General features: G+C 49.0%; 1 protein-coding gene across 2 annotated transcripts in view; it reads left to right on the top strand.

Annotated features, from left to right (window-relative positions):
* The first annotated feature begins 770 nt into the window (after positions 1-770).
* SLC22A23 (solute carrier family 22 member 23) overlaps positions 771-15,328 on the top strand; it is a 99,213-nt gene continuing 84,655 nt past the window's right edge. Inside the window, exon 1 of one of the 2 annotated variants that reach the window (XM_040548043.1) lies at positions 771-2,131. In XM_040548043.1, the coding sequence (XP_040403977.1) occupies positions 1,610-2,131 (522 nt within the window). In that variant the 5' untranslated portion in view covers positions 771-1,609. The remainder of the gene's footprint in view (positions 2,132-15,328) is intronic. The other variant, XM_040548042.1, reaches the window with a different exon arrangement.

Genomic DNA, 15,328 nt, shown 5'->3' with positions numbered 1-15,328 from the left:
GAAGGACAGACAAGGAGTTAATGGTGTACAGTAACTGGCTTGCAGAGACTGGATCGGGTAAATGGCTGTCCACCACCGACTTGCTCTTCCATTTATATTCAGCAACGATGCCAACCCTCTACTAATGCACACAAGTATTTTCTGCTCGCTAACCATGTTCATATGTACAAGTGCATATTGATCTGTTATCTCAAAAAAACCAAACAAACAAAAAAACTGTTCAGTAATGCACGGGCTGTGCTCCGCGATGAAAATAGTCTGAGGCACTTACGTGCTGAAGCGAATTTAGCTTAACACGAAAGTAACCTTCACACCTCAGAAACGACTCCGCTGCAGCTAAGGCGAGGTGCTGGCATTTATATATATGCATATATTTTTTTTTTTCCCCAGCGTTGCACCGCGTAGTCGGCCTGGCTGGGGGAGGGGGGGGGGGGGGCAGCCGCGGCTCTCAGGGACGCCCCCTTCTCCCCTCAGCCTTCTCCATGCCCTTTCTTCATCCCCCCGGGCCGCCCCTCCTCCTCCTCCTCCTCCCCCCCCGCCCCCTCGCAGCGCCCCAGCCGCAGCCGCAGTGCACTGGGCACGGCGCACCGCCCCCGGCACCCATGCGCGCCCCGCTCCGCCGGCCTTGGGCCCGCCGGGGGGCGGCGCGGAGCCCCCCGGGGCCGCCCCCGCTCTCTCCCGGTCCCGCCCCCGGCGGCGGTTCCCTGCGGGGGGCCGGGCCGAGCCGGGCCGTGCCGTGCCGTGCCGGGAGCAGGTGCGGCCGCCCGGGGAGGCGTAGGGCGGCGCGAGGGGGGGGGGGGCCGAGCCGAGCCGTGCCGGCAGGTGGGGGCTGCCCGCAGCGCCGGGCCGCGGAGAGAGGGCTCGGGGGTGTCCCCCCCGGCGGAGGTGCGGGGCCAGGTGTGCGGGATGGGGGGCTGCGAGCCGCCCGCGGGGGGGGGCCGGGGGGTGCCGCTGCTGCCGTCCCCGCCGCGGCCGCGGGGGGACCTTTAGCTGAGCTGGGAGCGGGGAAGCCGCAGCGGGAGCTGGTGTTTTCTTCCCCTCCTTCCTTCGCCTTGCCTCCCCTCCCTCCTCCTCACCCAAACCGGGAGAGGAGGCGTGTTCCTACAGCCTTGCTGCACCGGTTTTGCACGGCTCGCTGTCGCCGGCTTTGCTTCGCGGGGTGGCCGGGCGATTTTTTTTTTTTTCTTTTTTATTATTTGTTTGCTCGTGCCTTTTTTTTTTTTTTCCCTCTTCCTTTTCTTTCTTTCCTCCCCTCCCTCAGCCCATCGCATGCTCGGATCCGGCCGGCTCCTTCCTTTTTCTTTTCGGCGGTGCCGCTCGGGGGGGGCAGGGAGAGCTGGGATGAGTGCCGCCTGACGCACAGGCACGGCGAGGGGGGGCCCCGCCGGCAGCCGCAGCCCGCTGGGGGCCGCAGGGCGAGGGGCTCGCTCGCCGCCGCCGCCTCCCCCCTTTCCTCTCCCCTTGGCCCCGGCGAGGCGTGCGTGCGAGGAAGAGGAGGAGGACGACGAGGAGGAGGAGGAGGAGGAGGAGGGCCGCTTTGACTCGCCGGGAGGCGCCGGGGCTTGCCGCGGAGCCCCCCCTATGTGAACCCCCCCCCCCGGGCGGCTGCATGGCGATAGAGCGGCGCCGCGAGGGCCGGCCGCTGCCGGAGGAGAACGGCTCGGTGCCGGGGGCCGCCGCCGCCCCCCCGGGGCCGCCCCCCGGGGCCGGGCTGGGGGTCGGGGCCGAGATCCAGGCGGTGCCGCCGCCTCCGCCGCCCCCCTCGTCGTCGTCCGCCGCCTGCAGCCCGCTGCTCCTCGACTACGACGGCTCCGTGCTGCCCTTCCTCGGGGGGCTGGGCGGCGGGTACCAGCGCACCCTGGTGCTGCTCACCTGGGTGCCGGCCCTCTTCATCGGCTTCAGCAAGTTCTCGGACTCCTTCCTGCTGGACCAGCCGGACTTCTGGTGCCGGCAGGCGGACGGGCAGCAGGGCGACTGGAACGGCTCCCTCGTCCCCCCCGGCCACGCCAACCACAGCGGCATCTTCCCCCCGGCCACCGCGCTGCCCAGCCCCAGCAACGCCAGCGAGTGCGACTGCCACGAGTGGCACTACCGGATCAGGGCCGGCCTGGTCCAAAACGTCGTGAGCAAGGTGAGGAGTGGGGCTGCCCGGGGGCTGCTCGCCCCCGTGGGGCTGCCACCCGGGGGAGAGGTGTTGTGCGTGGGTGCTGCTAGCCAGGGATGCAGGGAGGGCTCCCATCATGTCACCGCTCCTCCCTGCATGAGCCTGACCCGACGGCCGGGCTGCTTTTGGGCAGAGGTGGTGATGCTGGTGGTGGAGAAAGTTCTGCTGAATTTCTCCCGCTTCGTAGTCGCTGTCTCGATAACTCTTTCCATAGAAAAAAAGGAGAAATGCCTCATGCGAGGTGTATGCCTCCCGAGGCACAAGGTGCGTGCTGCTCTGTTTCGTGGTTCTCCCACTGGAATGGCTAAAGGGGAAAATTCCTGGTGAGGGGGCCACGCTGCTTTCTGCCCCTGCTTCGTATTCCCGAGTAGCGCGTGCGAAAAGCCTGCCTCACTTTTTCACCTGCGAGGCTTAGCTCGCATATCCTACCGGCCGTGTGGAAGCTCTGCCACCTGTGTATGGGCCTCATCGGTACTGACAGACAGCTGTAGTTCTTGGAAACATAAAATGAAACTGTTAGACCAGGAAAGTAGTTCCCTTTGGCTGAAATCCCCCCAGCTCAGCAGAAATTACTTCCTGCGTGAAAGTGTTGTGGTGTGACTGTGCTTATCTAGTTGGGCACGAGGAGCACGGCAGTAATCAGATGACTGGTGTGGTTGTGTCTTGGTCAGCCAGCACGCACTTGTATTAATCACTCAAAATCATTTTGGTTTATCTTTGTGTCCCTCGACAGCGTGCGCAACACTGGAAAAGCAAGCAGAGCAAATCCCCCAAAAGCTCAAACCCAGAATGGTTTTAGGAAAAAAAAAAAACAACAAAAAAACAACATGAGCCTGCTGCACTCCTTCCATGAGAAAAACACAGGCACATGGTAGATGTGAATGGTGTGTGATGTAGAAGTGCATAATGAAATTTGACATTTAAGAGAAGCAGATTTTCTTCTGTTTATAACCAGAGACAGAGCTATTCATATGGTGCAGGGCTTAACACTGATACTTGAGCATGAAAAAATCATCTTGAAATATTTCTTTCGAGTGCAAACTGTTTTAAAAAAAATAATTTTTTTTTTTTTTTGAAACGCTGAGAGTCTTGTGAAGGTCGTCATCAAGTTGACCACAGAAGGTCAAGGCAGAGTTGGTTTGCTATCTTGCATACTTCCTTAATAATAATAATAAAGAAGTGTTCTTTGGAAGAACTCACAGTAAAGGGCAGATCAATTTTAATGGATAAATAAACAGCTGTGGTCCCTGCTGTCTTGTTTTCTACTAGAAAGAATAATAATCATCTTTGGAGGCTACATTTTTTTTTTTCAGTGTGGAGCTTTTGTTGTATGTTTGCTTCCAGAAACTTGGCAGCTTTTTCTCTTTGATTTGTAATCCCTTATAATTATAATTAGGTTGTTTTCACGGGGTCAGGATTCCTCCTTAGCTTGTGTTTTTGTTCTCTTTTGGGGTTTTCTGGGTGGGTGTGCTGTCTGTTTTTATCCTAGAGAAGAAAGGGAGGAAAAACCCAAACAGAACATCAGCGTAGCCGAATTCAGGCTCTCTCATAAACCACCAGGAGCTCCGATAGCGTGGGAGCAGTTCTTGTAGCCGCTGCCTCTTCTTGGGTGCATCTCACCGCCCTTTGTGCAGAAGAGCCGCGTTGATGGATTCAGGAGCCTGGATGTTCAGACCTCCTTTAACTCCCCTCAAAAATACATTTGGTTCTGTAATGGATTATGCAATGTTCTCATCTTTCTAAATAGAGTTTTATTAAATCTGCCTTAGTCTAATATACAGTCATAGAATCATGGAATATCCCGAGTTGGAAGGGACCCATAAGGATCATCAAGTCCAACTCCTAGTCATCTGTGTGGTAGCCAGCGGTTATATTGAAATGTCGTAAAGAGAGCCAAAAGTATATTAAAAAAAATGCACTTCTGTTTGGCCGGTCAGTCCCCTTGTTCTCATCCTCAGCGGCCCAAGCTAATCTCCGATGGATGCTTTTCTTCAAAAACAACGAAATGAGCGCGGTTACTTAGTGCGAAGTGTGTTTCCTGCTCCGCTTTCTGTCAATGAACCGGGGACAGTGACATTTCACGTACCTCGGGAGCAGACCCTAAACTACGATGGCTGTCTCCACAGCCTTATTGACCCATCTGATGGAGGCTTCCTCAGATGCCATCTCTCCATCCCTGTTTTTTCAGCTATCCCTTTCCCAGCACCCGTTCCTGCGTCACGCTCGGGATTCATTGAGTCGAGACCTGGCCGCCTCCAGCCCTTCTCCTGCCGGGCTGGTGGCCAGGGCCGGAGGTGGCCTCGCGTGCGCCTCGGCGAGCAGCCCTGCCCTCCTGGGCTGAGTCACGGGGAGCGTTGCTTTTTATAGTGCTGCCACTCATTGGGACCGGGAACGGTAATAAAAGACGTGCTGCTCGTTATTTAATGCTGTCGAAATACATACAGCGAAGAGGTCAGATGTGTAACGTAACCACAGGAATTCCGGTGGCCGTGGTAAATCACAGATCTGAGCTCGTGGCCTGGCTTGGTGCATAAATCTTGGACCTGAGCATGGTTCGTACATAAATATCTCGAGGGTATGTTCTCCAGGAGAATTCACTTGTAAGGCTTTTTCACCGCTAAGCGTTTCTTTGAGGGTTTTCATCTATTCCTTGTCACATCATCACCATTATCACATCACTCTAAACAGAGTGCAGCTCTATCATTTGTGAGATGCGTATCCTGAACTAGCCTTGGGGCAAAAAAAGCTAGTGAAAGAAAATCATTTAAATGGGCTGTGTGTCTCACCACTGTCCAGAGGATGGATGCTGAGAAATATTCCCCCTTACTTTTTCTCTTTTTTTTTTTTTTTGAGGTCTCCTTTTACTTATTTGAAGAATGATGGTCCAGATGAATTACTAGCATGAATGTAAAAAGCGGCATAATCACAACAAAGCATATATAGTTGTAGAACATAGCAGGAAGTTGGGGTGTGTTCAGCAGGGACTTTTCTAACCCTCTTGTCAATCTCTTTAATGTCTGAATCTTCTGTCTGCAAAGTCGGCTGTAATCTTGGGGCAAAGTTTTCATGGAAGCTCTGTGTGGGGCTGTATATAACTGTATGGGGCTGGCGGTGGTTGTTTTTCCCTCCATTGCTAGGGTGACTTCTCTGCTGCGTTGAACAGCATTACGTGGTGGTATGGTTTGTTCTTCTGAACGTGGATCTGTACAATGGACACCGAGAGCTGGCGATGGGCAGCGACTGAGGCTTGATTAAATCACAGCGGATGGTAGCACATCATCCCTTCCGCACATGCTTGTGCCGTTCCAGATCACCCCAGCTCTCGGCAGCGGTGTAGGGAGAAGTGGTTAGTTGGAGGCTGCTTTTTAATCACCCAGAACAATTATGTAATAATATTTCATGTCTGGTCACACGGGAATTCCTGTTGTGGCTGCTTTTCTGCTCCAGATGCCTTGTTTTGCTGCAATGCTGTTCCTCTTGGCTCTTAACTTCCCACTTGATTTGGGTTGAGTCATCTTCTTTCCCAAGTAACATGCCGTGATTTTACCTATCTGCTGCTGGTTCGATCCTTCTCGTTCCAGTTTGGCTGAGCCTCCAGCTAATTGTATACACAGATACCCACCGAAAAATAAACAGGGGAGCATAATTCAGGAGACCTCCCCTCCTCCCTTGTGGCCCAGGGGTGATGCTGCCCAGCAGTGAGCATGGAGCAGTGCTGTCTTGGTGTGGACATGGATCAGTTCAGGCAGCGACATGATGCTATTTGCCCCTGCAAAGATATGTCTTTGTCCTACCAGCTTCTCTTCCCTTTTTGGCAGTTCTGGCATTTTTCTGGGCTGGTCTTCAGCTCATATAGCTTGCTAACCTGGCAGATATTTAAATACTTTCTTTTTTTCCCTGGATTTTCTGTAAAGTAAGTAATCATGAAGTAAAATGGCTCTGCGTGGTGACACCTGCCCTGGGCTGTGATGGTGTCTCACAGGATTATTGCAAGTACCTGCCAGTAACCAGGAACGTTACAACACAAAAATCTGTGTGATAACAGCAGAGATGAATTTGGCACTGCTCGTAGGGTGGTATTTCTTGGAGAAGGGGATAGGTGTGCATTTCAAGTGCACTTTCAGAACGCAGTTATTAATTCAGAGGGACCACTGACAAGGTCCTTCCCAAAAGGAAGGGTGACAGAGCACTGGCATAGGTTGCCCAGAGAGGTTGTGGACTCTCCCTTCTTGAGGATGTTCAAAAGCCATCAGGGCATGGTCCTGGGCAACCTCCTCCAGGTGTTCCTGTCTGAGCAGGGGGTTGGACCAGGTGACCTCCAGAGGTCCCTTCCAACCCCAGCCCTTCTATGAAAATCAGAGCTGTGCCACCCCTTCCAGGCACAAATGGGAGGAAGTCTTTGTTCTCTTCTGCGTATCCCATAGCTGGTTGGCATCAGAAAAGACTTCAGAAATGCTGACGCTTCTCTTTTTTTCCTGCAACCACCAGGATTTTTCTTGTCATTTTTTGTTCATGGCTGACTAGCTTCTACTTGGTCCCAGATAATTAAACCCCAGAGTTATCGTACCCAGTGCAGTAGTTGGGTCAGAAGCAGCAAGATCAAAACTAGCGTATTGCCCATGCTCTTGCTTCCGTTTTACAGGTTCAAGGGGGTGAAGGGACCTGCAAAGCAGCTTCTTGCATCAAGCAGGAGGACCGATGTAAATTTCCTTCAGACAAGGCTTTGAAATGACCACCTCTGTTCCAAACGGGTGCTGAAGAGGTCAACAAATCCACATGATCAAACATAGACAAAAACATTGGCAGTCCAGGGCAAATTTCTACTACTGTTTTTTTATGCATTCCTCTAATGTGGGAGAGATTCCCAGAGTTTTTTTCCTTCCCTCAACAAGTTACCTGATAATGAGTTACAGGTTGCCAATCTGAGTGCTCGCAGGCATGAGGGATCTGCTTGCTGAAGGGCAAGGAGAGCTGCCTATGCATCCTGGTGAAGCTGCTCTGGGACCTGCCTGCTCACACAAAGCAGATGGCGATGGAGCGTTCTGGTTATCGGGGTGCTGATGAACACCACCCTAAAACAAGGTGCGTTCCTGGCCGAGCAGCGTGCAGGACGTGGCGGGTGTTTCAGTGACAACACCCCTGTTCCCAGGTGCAGTGCAGCTGCGCAGAGTTGTTTTCTGTCTACCTGCAAACATTACATTACCTTACGCCAGCGTGCGAGATAACCAGCTGTGATCTCACCAGACAACAAATATGTGTCTTGTGAGCTTAGATGTTCTTTCATTTATTTTTGAGGGGGCGTTATGTACACGCCAAAGCACTTCTAAGCAGTTGGTCTGGAAAACAGCGACTGCGTTGAGGCCAGTACTGCCACCAGGTCTGAGGTCGTCTTGGTTTTCTGTTTGGTATGGATTTTATGCGCTAGAGGGAACCTACATAGAGTTAATGTTTATTACCAGCTTTACGATAAAGTGTCGTGGATACAGGAATCTGATTTCAGCCTACTGTAAATAGTTTGTGGTGTTTGTGGAAATAATAATAATCCTCTAGGAAGGTAGCTCCATCTTACAGTATCTTTAAGTCATTCTCAGCTTTCCAAGACTTGGTATTGAGCCTTTCCTATTCCTCATTTTCAGTGTGCGTGTGAAAGCACTGCATTTTTTTTTTCATTATTATTATTTGGGATGGACGTGATGTTTGAAATGGTTGGGGTTTTGTTTGTTTTTGTTTCCACTCCCCAGCAGATCCTGTATCTCAGTCATTCAGTTTACATATACTAACCCTGCCTGTGCTGTGGCAGGAATTGCAAGCTTCAGTGTGTATTTACCAACTGTTCAGGCAGTTTGAACCCAAATATCGAATGTGCTCTAGCAGTTTTACTTCTTACTCTGACTACAAGAGTGCAATTGTAAAAGATGCCATCATGGTTTCCTTAAAGTAATCTCCAAAGAGGAGGAACTGGCATTTAGAAAAGCATTTAGTTTGGAGCCAGTCCTGCTGTTTGTCATGGTAACGCTGAGATGAGGATTACAGGCCAGCCAGTTGTGAAGGTGTTCGTTTTCAATGAAATAACACCTGGAATAGCATGAGACTGGTGGTTTTCCTTCGCTTAGAGACCTTTGGCCATATCAATGGTGCAAAGCCTTAAATTAGAGCTTTCCAGATGAATTCTAGAGAGCTGCTAAATTTAGAAGAAGCTGAAATACTTAAGCTTTTATGTACTTTGTCTTCTGTTTTCGCCATCAGCCTGCTTCTTTCCATTCGTTTTCCCCTCCATGCTACCTGGCATCCCTGCTTGGAACAACCGCACGCGCCCTCTGGTATGCCTTCCTCCCCTCGTGCTCCCGACTCGGGGTTATCCGTGAGAAACTGTAGGGTCGATGAGATGAGGCTGAAGCCTTGCTGGAGAAGGCAGCAATCACCTGTGCTGGAGGTGACGTGTAGGAGATGGGAGAATCCTGTCTGAGGAAGGAGATCCTGCAACTTTGCAGCCATGCTGAGGTTTCCGTGCTGAATTCCCTCAGCGTGGTGTCTCTTGGGCTGCCGTCTCTTCAACTCCAAAATGTGTGCTTGGCTCTAAAAATGTGGTTATTTTCTGTTGGCTTTTGCCAGCAGGTGACCTTGTTTGAATTCCCCTGCGAGCGTGGTGCAAGCGCTGCCCTTGGGGCTGCAGCCTGTGCCGGCGAGCTGGTAATGAGAGGCAAGGGCGAAGGTTTTTTGGGGGCAAGGGTCCCATGGAGAAGGCTGGTGCAAGGCGTGTGCTTCTCTGTCTGACTGCCAGCATCACGGACATCTTTACCACTCACGCCATCGTTCTGTATGTAATGCTGTCCTCACTGTTGTAGTGCCTGAAAGCCTTCTCGGTAGTGTGTTAAATGATATAAGTGAAGGTCCGTACTGCCAAGGAAAGTTCTTTTCTTTTTTAATCTCTCATGTTATCCCCTGGAGGAAAACTCAATACGTAGTGTAGAGCTTTGTTAGGATTTTTATTCTGTCTTTAATTTACAGCTAGGAGAGAGCCCCAAATGCAGGTTGTCCTACTGAAATGTGAGAACAAAAGACCAGATAAACGAATATTTTCTGATACTGGTTTTTGGGGCACGTGTTCAGGTACACAAGTAACGAGGTTGGAAGAATCAGGAACATTACCTGTAAGGTCTAGAAAACAGCATGTTCACGTTATCCAGCAACATGTGGTTTATAGTTACTCTTGTGCACTGTTTTCACAGCACCAGGTGGTCTGGTTCCAAGAAAGGGGTTTTGGATGGGGCTGGAGGAATTCGTTTTTGGCTCAAGTGCTGTCTCTGTGTTAATGCTCTGGTGCTGCCCAGTCTCCTCTTGGCCTCTGGACCGAAGTCCATGAGCGTGTCTACAATGTCGCAATGTCCCAGCTACAAATGTTATTAAGGATAGGGAATGTAAATTACAGTGTAAGACCTTTTTCCGCCCCCCCTCTCTCTCCCAGGGCTGTGTAAAATGCTGTCTGCATGAACAATACAAGCTTGACAGACCAGTTTCTTCTCTTCATTTGTGAAGCAAGCTGAATATTTTTATTCCTTCTTCCTTCCCCCTAACATTTAGCTAAGTCTGAATTAATACCAGACCCTTTTTTCCTCTCCCTCTTCTTTTCCGTTTGCCCGGGTTATAATGACTGTAGACCTCAAATGATGAGCGGGCAGGGTTACAGCGGTGATAACTGCATGTCAAAATTAATTTTTATCTACGGTGACTTTGAGCAAGTATTTCTCATGAGGAAGGGCTTCCTCTCCTTATCTCCTGTTCTCGTCTCCATTTTGGAATTGTATCCCAAGCTTGTCGTTTTTGAGGCTTTTCCCCCACTTCAAAAGAAGGCCTAATAAGAGTGTGAATTGGATTTTGCCACGCCAGCCCTTTTGAAATTGTCTATGTGCAGTTTGTTTTAAGCATGTGTTGCCCTGGAAAGTGCTGGTCTTCAAAGCGTTAACTTGTTTTTGATTATCAGATGATAGCGAATGTTAATATTTAACTAAAATGTTGTGGGTGGTTTTTGTTTTTTTTTGTGGGGGTTATGGTTTTTTAAACATATGGCTTCTATTTACAGCGTTTAGACCAGCTCAAAACACCAATTTGGCAGCTCATTCTACTTATTTAGCTGGGCCATGAGGCCAGGCCCACCAGAAGGTGCCTTGTTCAGCATAAGGGTGGTCGTCAGCTGAAAACTGAGGGGTGGCACTGGAAAAACATTTTTCCGTGTGTGACTTGGGCAACTGCTAGTGAGGGTTGATGTTGCCTCGACTTCTCATGTGTCCAAAGGGGTAGGTTTGAAGTTAGTGTGTCCAAAGGGTTAAAGCAAGGAGTAGGTTTTAAGTTAGTTGTTTTTGCGACAGTGACTTCCCAATGATGTCAGAACACGTGTAGAAAAGACACTTAATCACGGTGCAGAGATCTAGAAGAGAGATGGAAGTATCCTGAATATGAATGTAGCATCCATGAAAGCTGCAAGCAGGATGTTGTATCTCCTAGCGCTTTGATGTTGGATGGCATTATGGAGTTGGAAAAAGTGAAGCAGATCGCATCAGCTGAGAAACAAGTTAGTTGACTTATCTTGGTAGGGTGAAGGCTGGAGAAGATCAAAATGTCTCAGAATAAAGAGAACTGCTACTGAAAATAAAAGAAGTGGTGGAGAAGTGGGTGGTATATGGAAGCTACTAAAATTGACTTAATCGTGTTGAGTATTCACAAGACTGTCATGTGATTAACAAATCATATTTTAATTGTTAGCGTATTAGTGATGATTATTTACTTAGCAAACTTCCTTCTTCCCTGTCCCAGTGGGGAAAAGAAGCAGATCTGTGATGAGAGCAAGGTTGGGATCAGAAGAAGCTAATTGCTTCTGATTAAAACGTGAAACCGCAGGATAGATGAAACTTGTCTAGTTTTGCGTTCTTTCAGATGGCATCCTATCATCTTGGGGTTCTGCTGATGTGCTGGCTGGGTAGCTCAGAGAGTCTTTTCTGCCTGTGGCATGAAGCAAGGAATGTTTTAGTGCGGAACAATCAAATGTAACCGAAAGAGCCATTTCCAGATTAACTTAATCACGCTGCTGCTGGAGCCGTGTCACCACGGTGTGGAGATGGCTGTCCCAGGTGAGCTGTGGCCAAAAGGTTTGGGGAGCAAGGGGATACTGCAGGAATGCACCCGTCATTGCTATCGCCTTGCAGGGCGTAGCGGGGCCAGCCTGTTTACCCTGGGGTAATCATTATACAGGGCGGTGACTGAGAGTAGCTTGACGTAGCCTGTGCCCTAGGTTTCCTTCTTCACGACGGAGCTGAAGTTTGCAAAGCAGGTGGAAGCACGGTTTTATGTATCAGTGTTCACATAGTGATGCGTGATAGCATGGCACCAGTCCCGCGTGCTTTAGTTTTAAGGTTGAAATACCAGGCTTTAAAAAGATACGCTTCAAAGCTTAACGTGGAAATATCACAGCTAAGTCGTGCTTATCCAAAGGATGTATTTCAGCAACTTCAGCTGTGTTAAACTTCAGAAACTGTTAGGCAAACCCTTGAAGTCTGCAGTTGTGTACTGTTTTGCAGGGATGGAAACTGTTTTCATAGGTATACGAAACTGCTGTCCTACAAAAGCACATGGTCTAATTATATCTTTCTGGGAAGCCTGCTGAGCATGTGTCCTCTGGCTCACGCGCCCTCTCCTCTTTCTCTGTCCCCTCTGCCCCCCTCTCCGTGTCCCCAAAACCCTTGGCTTTGTGGCAGCAGTCAGAAGTAGTTGCATTCTTCAAATTGTGCAAAAAGTGCTGCTGTGGTACCAGTAATATATTTCCTGCTACCCGAGTAAAAGTTCCTGCAAACTTAGGCAGCTGTAAACCCCTCAAAATACCAGTGTGTGCTTGCTTAGTAGAAATTTTAGTGGGAGGGTTTATCTTTACGAAGTCCAAAGCACTTGGGCATTAGTTGGAGGATTTTCAACAAAAGCATCCACCTACAGTGAAGTTGAAGAAAGTCAGATGTATTTTGTGCTTGGAGGTCTAGTGTCATGCAGCAACAAAATGGCTTGGAAGTCAGCTGTTTGTTGTGTCTTGGGTTTGGGCATTCCAGCACAGGTGGTGTTGGTTTCTTTGAGCGGGTGCTTAAAGAAAACTTATAACAAAAACCTCTCAATAGCTGGTTTGTTGGCTTTTTTGTTCTCCTTTTCCTTGCGTATTTGTTTTTTGTTGTTTCTTTTGTTTGCTTTCGGTGGCTCTTACCTTTTCCAGGTAAGTCCAGTTGTGCCTGATAAGCATGTAGGCCTTTTGCAGGGATTTCCTCCCGTCAGTGGGAAAGATGTATTTTGGAAGACGATCGCTTCTGAGCGTGGCTGGCCAAAGAAAGAGAAATTTATTTATTTTTGCCTCTTCTTCTGAAGTCTTCCAGGATTATTTGGTTTATTTTTTGTACCCAGCATTGCCATTTTGAAATTCTTGATACTTCCACCCAGCTGGCTGTACTGGTCAAAAATGCCAGGTGTTTCCATGAACACTTTATTGATGCTTAAAATGCATTTGGGACTGGGGAGTGCTTTGCCCAGCTGTGAGCTCAGCTGAGAAGCATTGCTACCCTGAGCCTTGAAGATTAAGTAGATTAAATGCTCTGTCGTTGCCACTGCTGGCAGGAAGGAGAGATGCTGAAAGTGTGCTGGGGCTGGCCCCATGGGTTTTTGTTTTTGTTTTGTTTTGTTTTCCAGGAATGTCTGTCAGTAAAACCACCCCAATTTTGTGTTGCAGATGGGCTGATGTGTCTCTCCGGGATGCTTCTCCTGCAGCCTCTTTAGCGTGGCATAACTGCATAGTTATTTTCTGTAGAGCTGAGCATTGTGTCATTTTCTGGGACTTGTACGTTTTCTTTAACGTTATAAACACAGCCAGGTTGTCGTTTCTGGCCAGGGGCTGAGATGGGGAGGAGAGGAGCACTGTCCTACAGCAGCCTGGAGGGAAGTCTTGTCATGGTTCCTTCCAGTGGCTGTGACTGTGAGCATTGCTCTGGTTGTTGAGTCCTGGGAAAGGCATTAGAGATCGGTATCTTATGGTAGAACTGACTATCCTACTTCTCTGTTTTTTGTTTTTTATTTTTATTTTTTTTTGTGCATGCACTGATTTTCTGGTAGTGCTTGGTCTGCTCACTTGGAGCTTTTCTTCAAGGAATAAGGACCTGGATATGGTTTTGCTTTTTTGTAATATATATTGTATGAAAAACATCACTTGATTCTTTTTTTTATTCTTGTTTTTGTTTTTATATGTAGCTTGTTTTTTTTTGTGCTTTTTTTTTAATAACTTTGTGGGTTTTTTCTTTTTTTTTTTTTTTTTTGAAAAATACTCTGAGAATGTGAAGGCATCATAAATTTAAACTCTGGCTATACAAGGTACTTACATAGAAACGGAGAGAAAAGATGGATTCTAGTGCTGTGCAGGGAAAACCGCCAGGGTCTGGTTATGAAATGATGAATCGGGAAGGAGAAGAACAAAGAAAGAGACCCATCATATGTGGACCTCAGTGACAAGCGATCAATTCTTATTGCCACTTACAGGTTTCAAAACTGCCATGCAACACTCAGGGGAACATGGGGCTTCTCCCCAGGAGAGATTTGGGGCTGCCCTGTCAGGCTGTGGCATACATGCCCTTTAGAGGCCAGGGATCTCAAAGTGGAACCTTTTCTCTAAGGGTCAAGATAAACTGACATGCAGCAGACTTTAAATTTGCATTTTAGGTAAAACTTTTGCCTTAACTTCACTACAAATCCTGACTCGCTGCATGAGCCCTGCCCAGATTTCCATCTCTTGCGAGGAAGGCACAGGATGGTTACATTTTGAGTGCATTAATTTTTGCCATATGTCTTCTGAAGCTTGTTTCAAATAGTCCCCCAGCTTGACTTCTGGTCTGAAGCACAGTGACTCACAGCACGGGTGGTGACTCACTGAGATCAATTAAACATTAGGATCCTGAAGGTGTGACTTCTTAGGCTTTGACAAAAAGTGCTGTCACAACATGAAAAAAACACTTGCAACGTATTGCACATCTGTATAGGTGGCAAATTCTCCACATTGCTGTACTGCTACAGAAAAAGCTTTTTTTGAGATCCCTCTCCATGTTTTGCATAGTGGATTATATTTTTAAGCATAACCTATCGCCTCTGTACATCACTTTATCAGATCTCTTGCATTAGGAGGCTGGAGAGAGGACAGAAAGAAAGAGAAAACCCAGGGGTCACTGTAAATTTAGCAGCACCCTTCCTTCAGGCTTGGAGCTGGTAACTCCCAAATGGGATGCCAGGGGATTCTGCCAGAGCAGCTACAGGATTTTCTGGTCTCACTGCTCGTAACACGTTAATCTACCTTTTGTAAGAGGTGATAGGGATTACTGTCTAGACTCTGGCCAAAACAATCTCCTGGTGCAGATTTACTTGGAACGCCACTTGAACTGTCAGCAGCACTGCCTGTCCCAGCGTGCTGCAAGATGGGAACCTGTGAGGGTTTTCTCTGTGGAGCAAACCTGGTCGTCCTGTTTGTGGAACAAAACTGCTGGTGCTCGCAGCAGGAGCTGCTGCGGTGCTGGGCATGGCCGTGCCACCTGGGTGGACATCGAGCAGGCCCGCTCTGCCCAGCAAGGCAGTATCAGCGCCGTATAGCAGTTCCTACTTGACAACCCCATTGTACAGCTCTGAAAGCTGAGGCTGAAACCTCAAACCTGTATTTGGTGCCTGTTTTGTATACCTGGTAGGTTTATGCTGGACTGCAGAATAAGCCTTCAGCTGAAGGCAGCAAGTGGTCAGACACAGGATTTGCACAGAAATGGATGGTTTTGTTTTCAGAGGGGCTGAGGGGTTGGGCAAGAGCCTTGAAAACAAACAGACGTGTGGTTCCCAGATAGCTTATCGGAGGGAGTGGGCCTGCTCGGGGCACTGCTGAAGGGCCTGCTGGGAGTTAAACTTTTCTTCTGCTTTCAAACTCTTGCTCTGTGTGCCAAAGTGGACAACTCGGTGTCTGCCATGTTGTCCCGGCCTGAAATTTCACAACATGAGGCTCAGGCTCCTCCAGCCACGAACCTTCACCTAAACGTGACCCAGCACTGCACGTTCCCTGCCCAGGCTCCGCACGAGGGCCAGCAGCGGCTGGCTGTGCAGATGAACAGACACCAG

The sequence above is a fragment of the Cygnus olor genome, chromosome 2 (genome assembly GCF_009769625.2).
Source record: "Cygnus olor isolate bCygOlo1 chromosome 2, bCygOlo1.pri.v2, whole genome shotgun sequence".
In the NCBI taxonomy this organism is placed as follows: Eukaryota; Metazoa; Chordata; class Aves; order Anseriformes; family Anatidae; genus Cygnus; species Cygnus olor.
The sequence above is the reverse complement of the archived record's forward strand: the minus strand, read 5'-3'. Positions and strand labels throughout refer to the sequence as shown.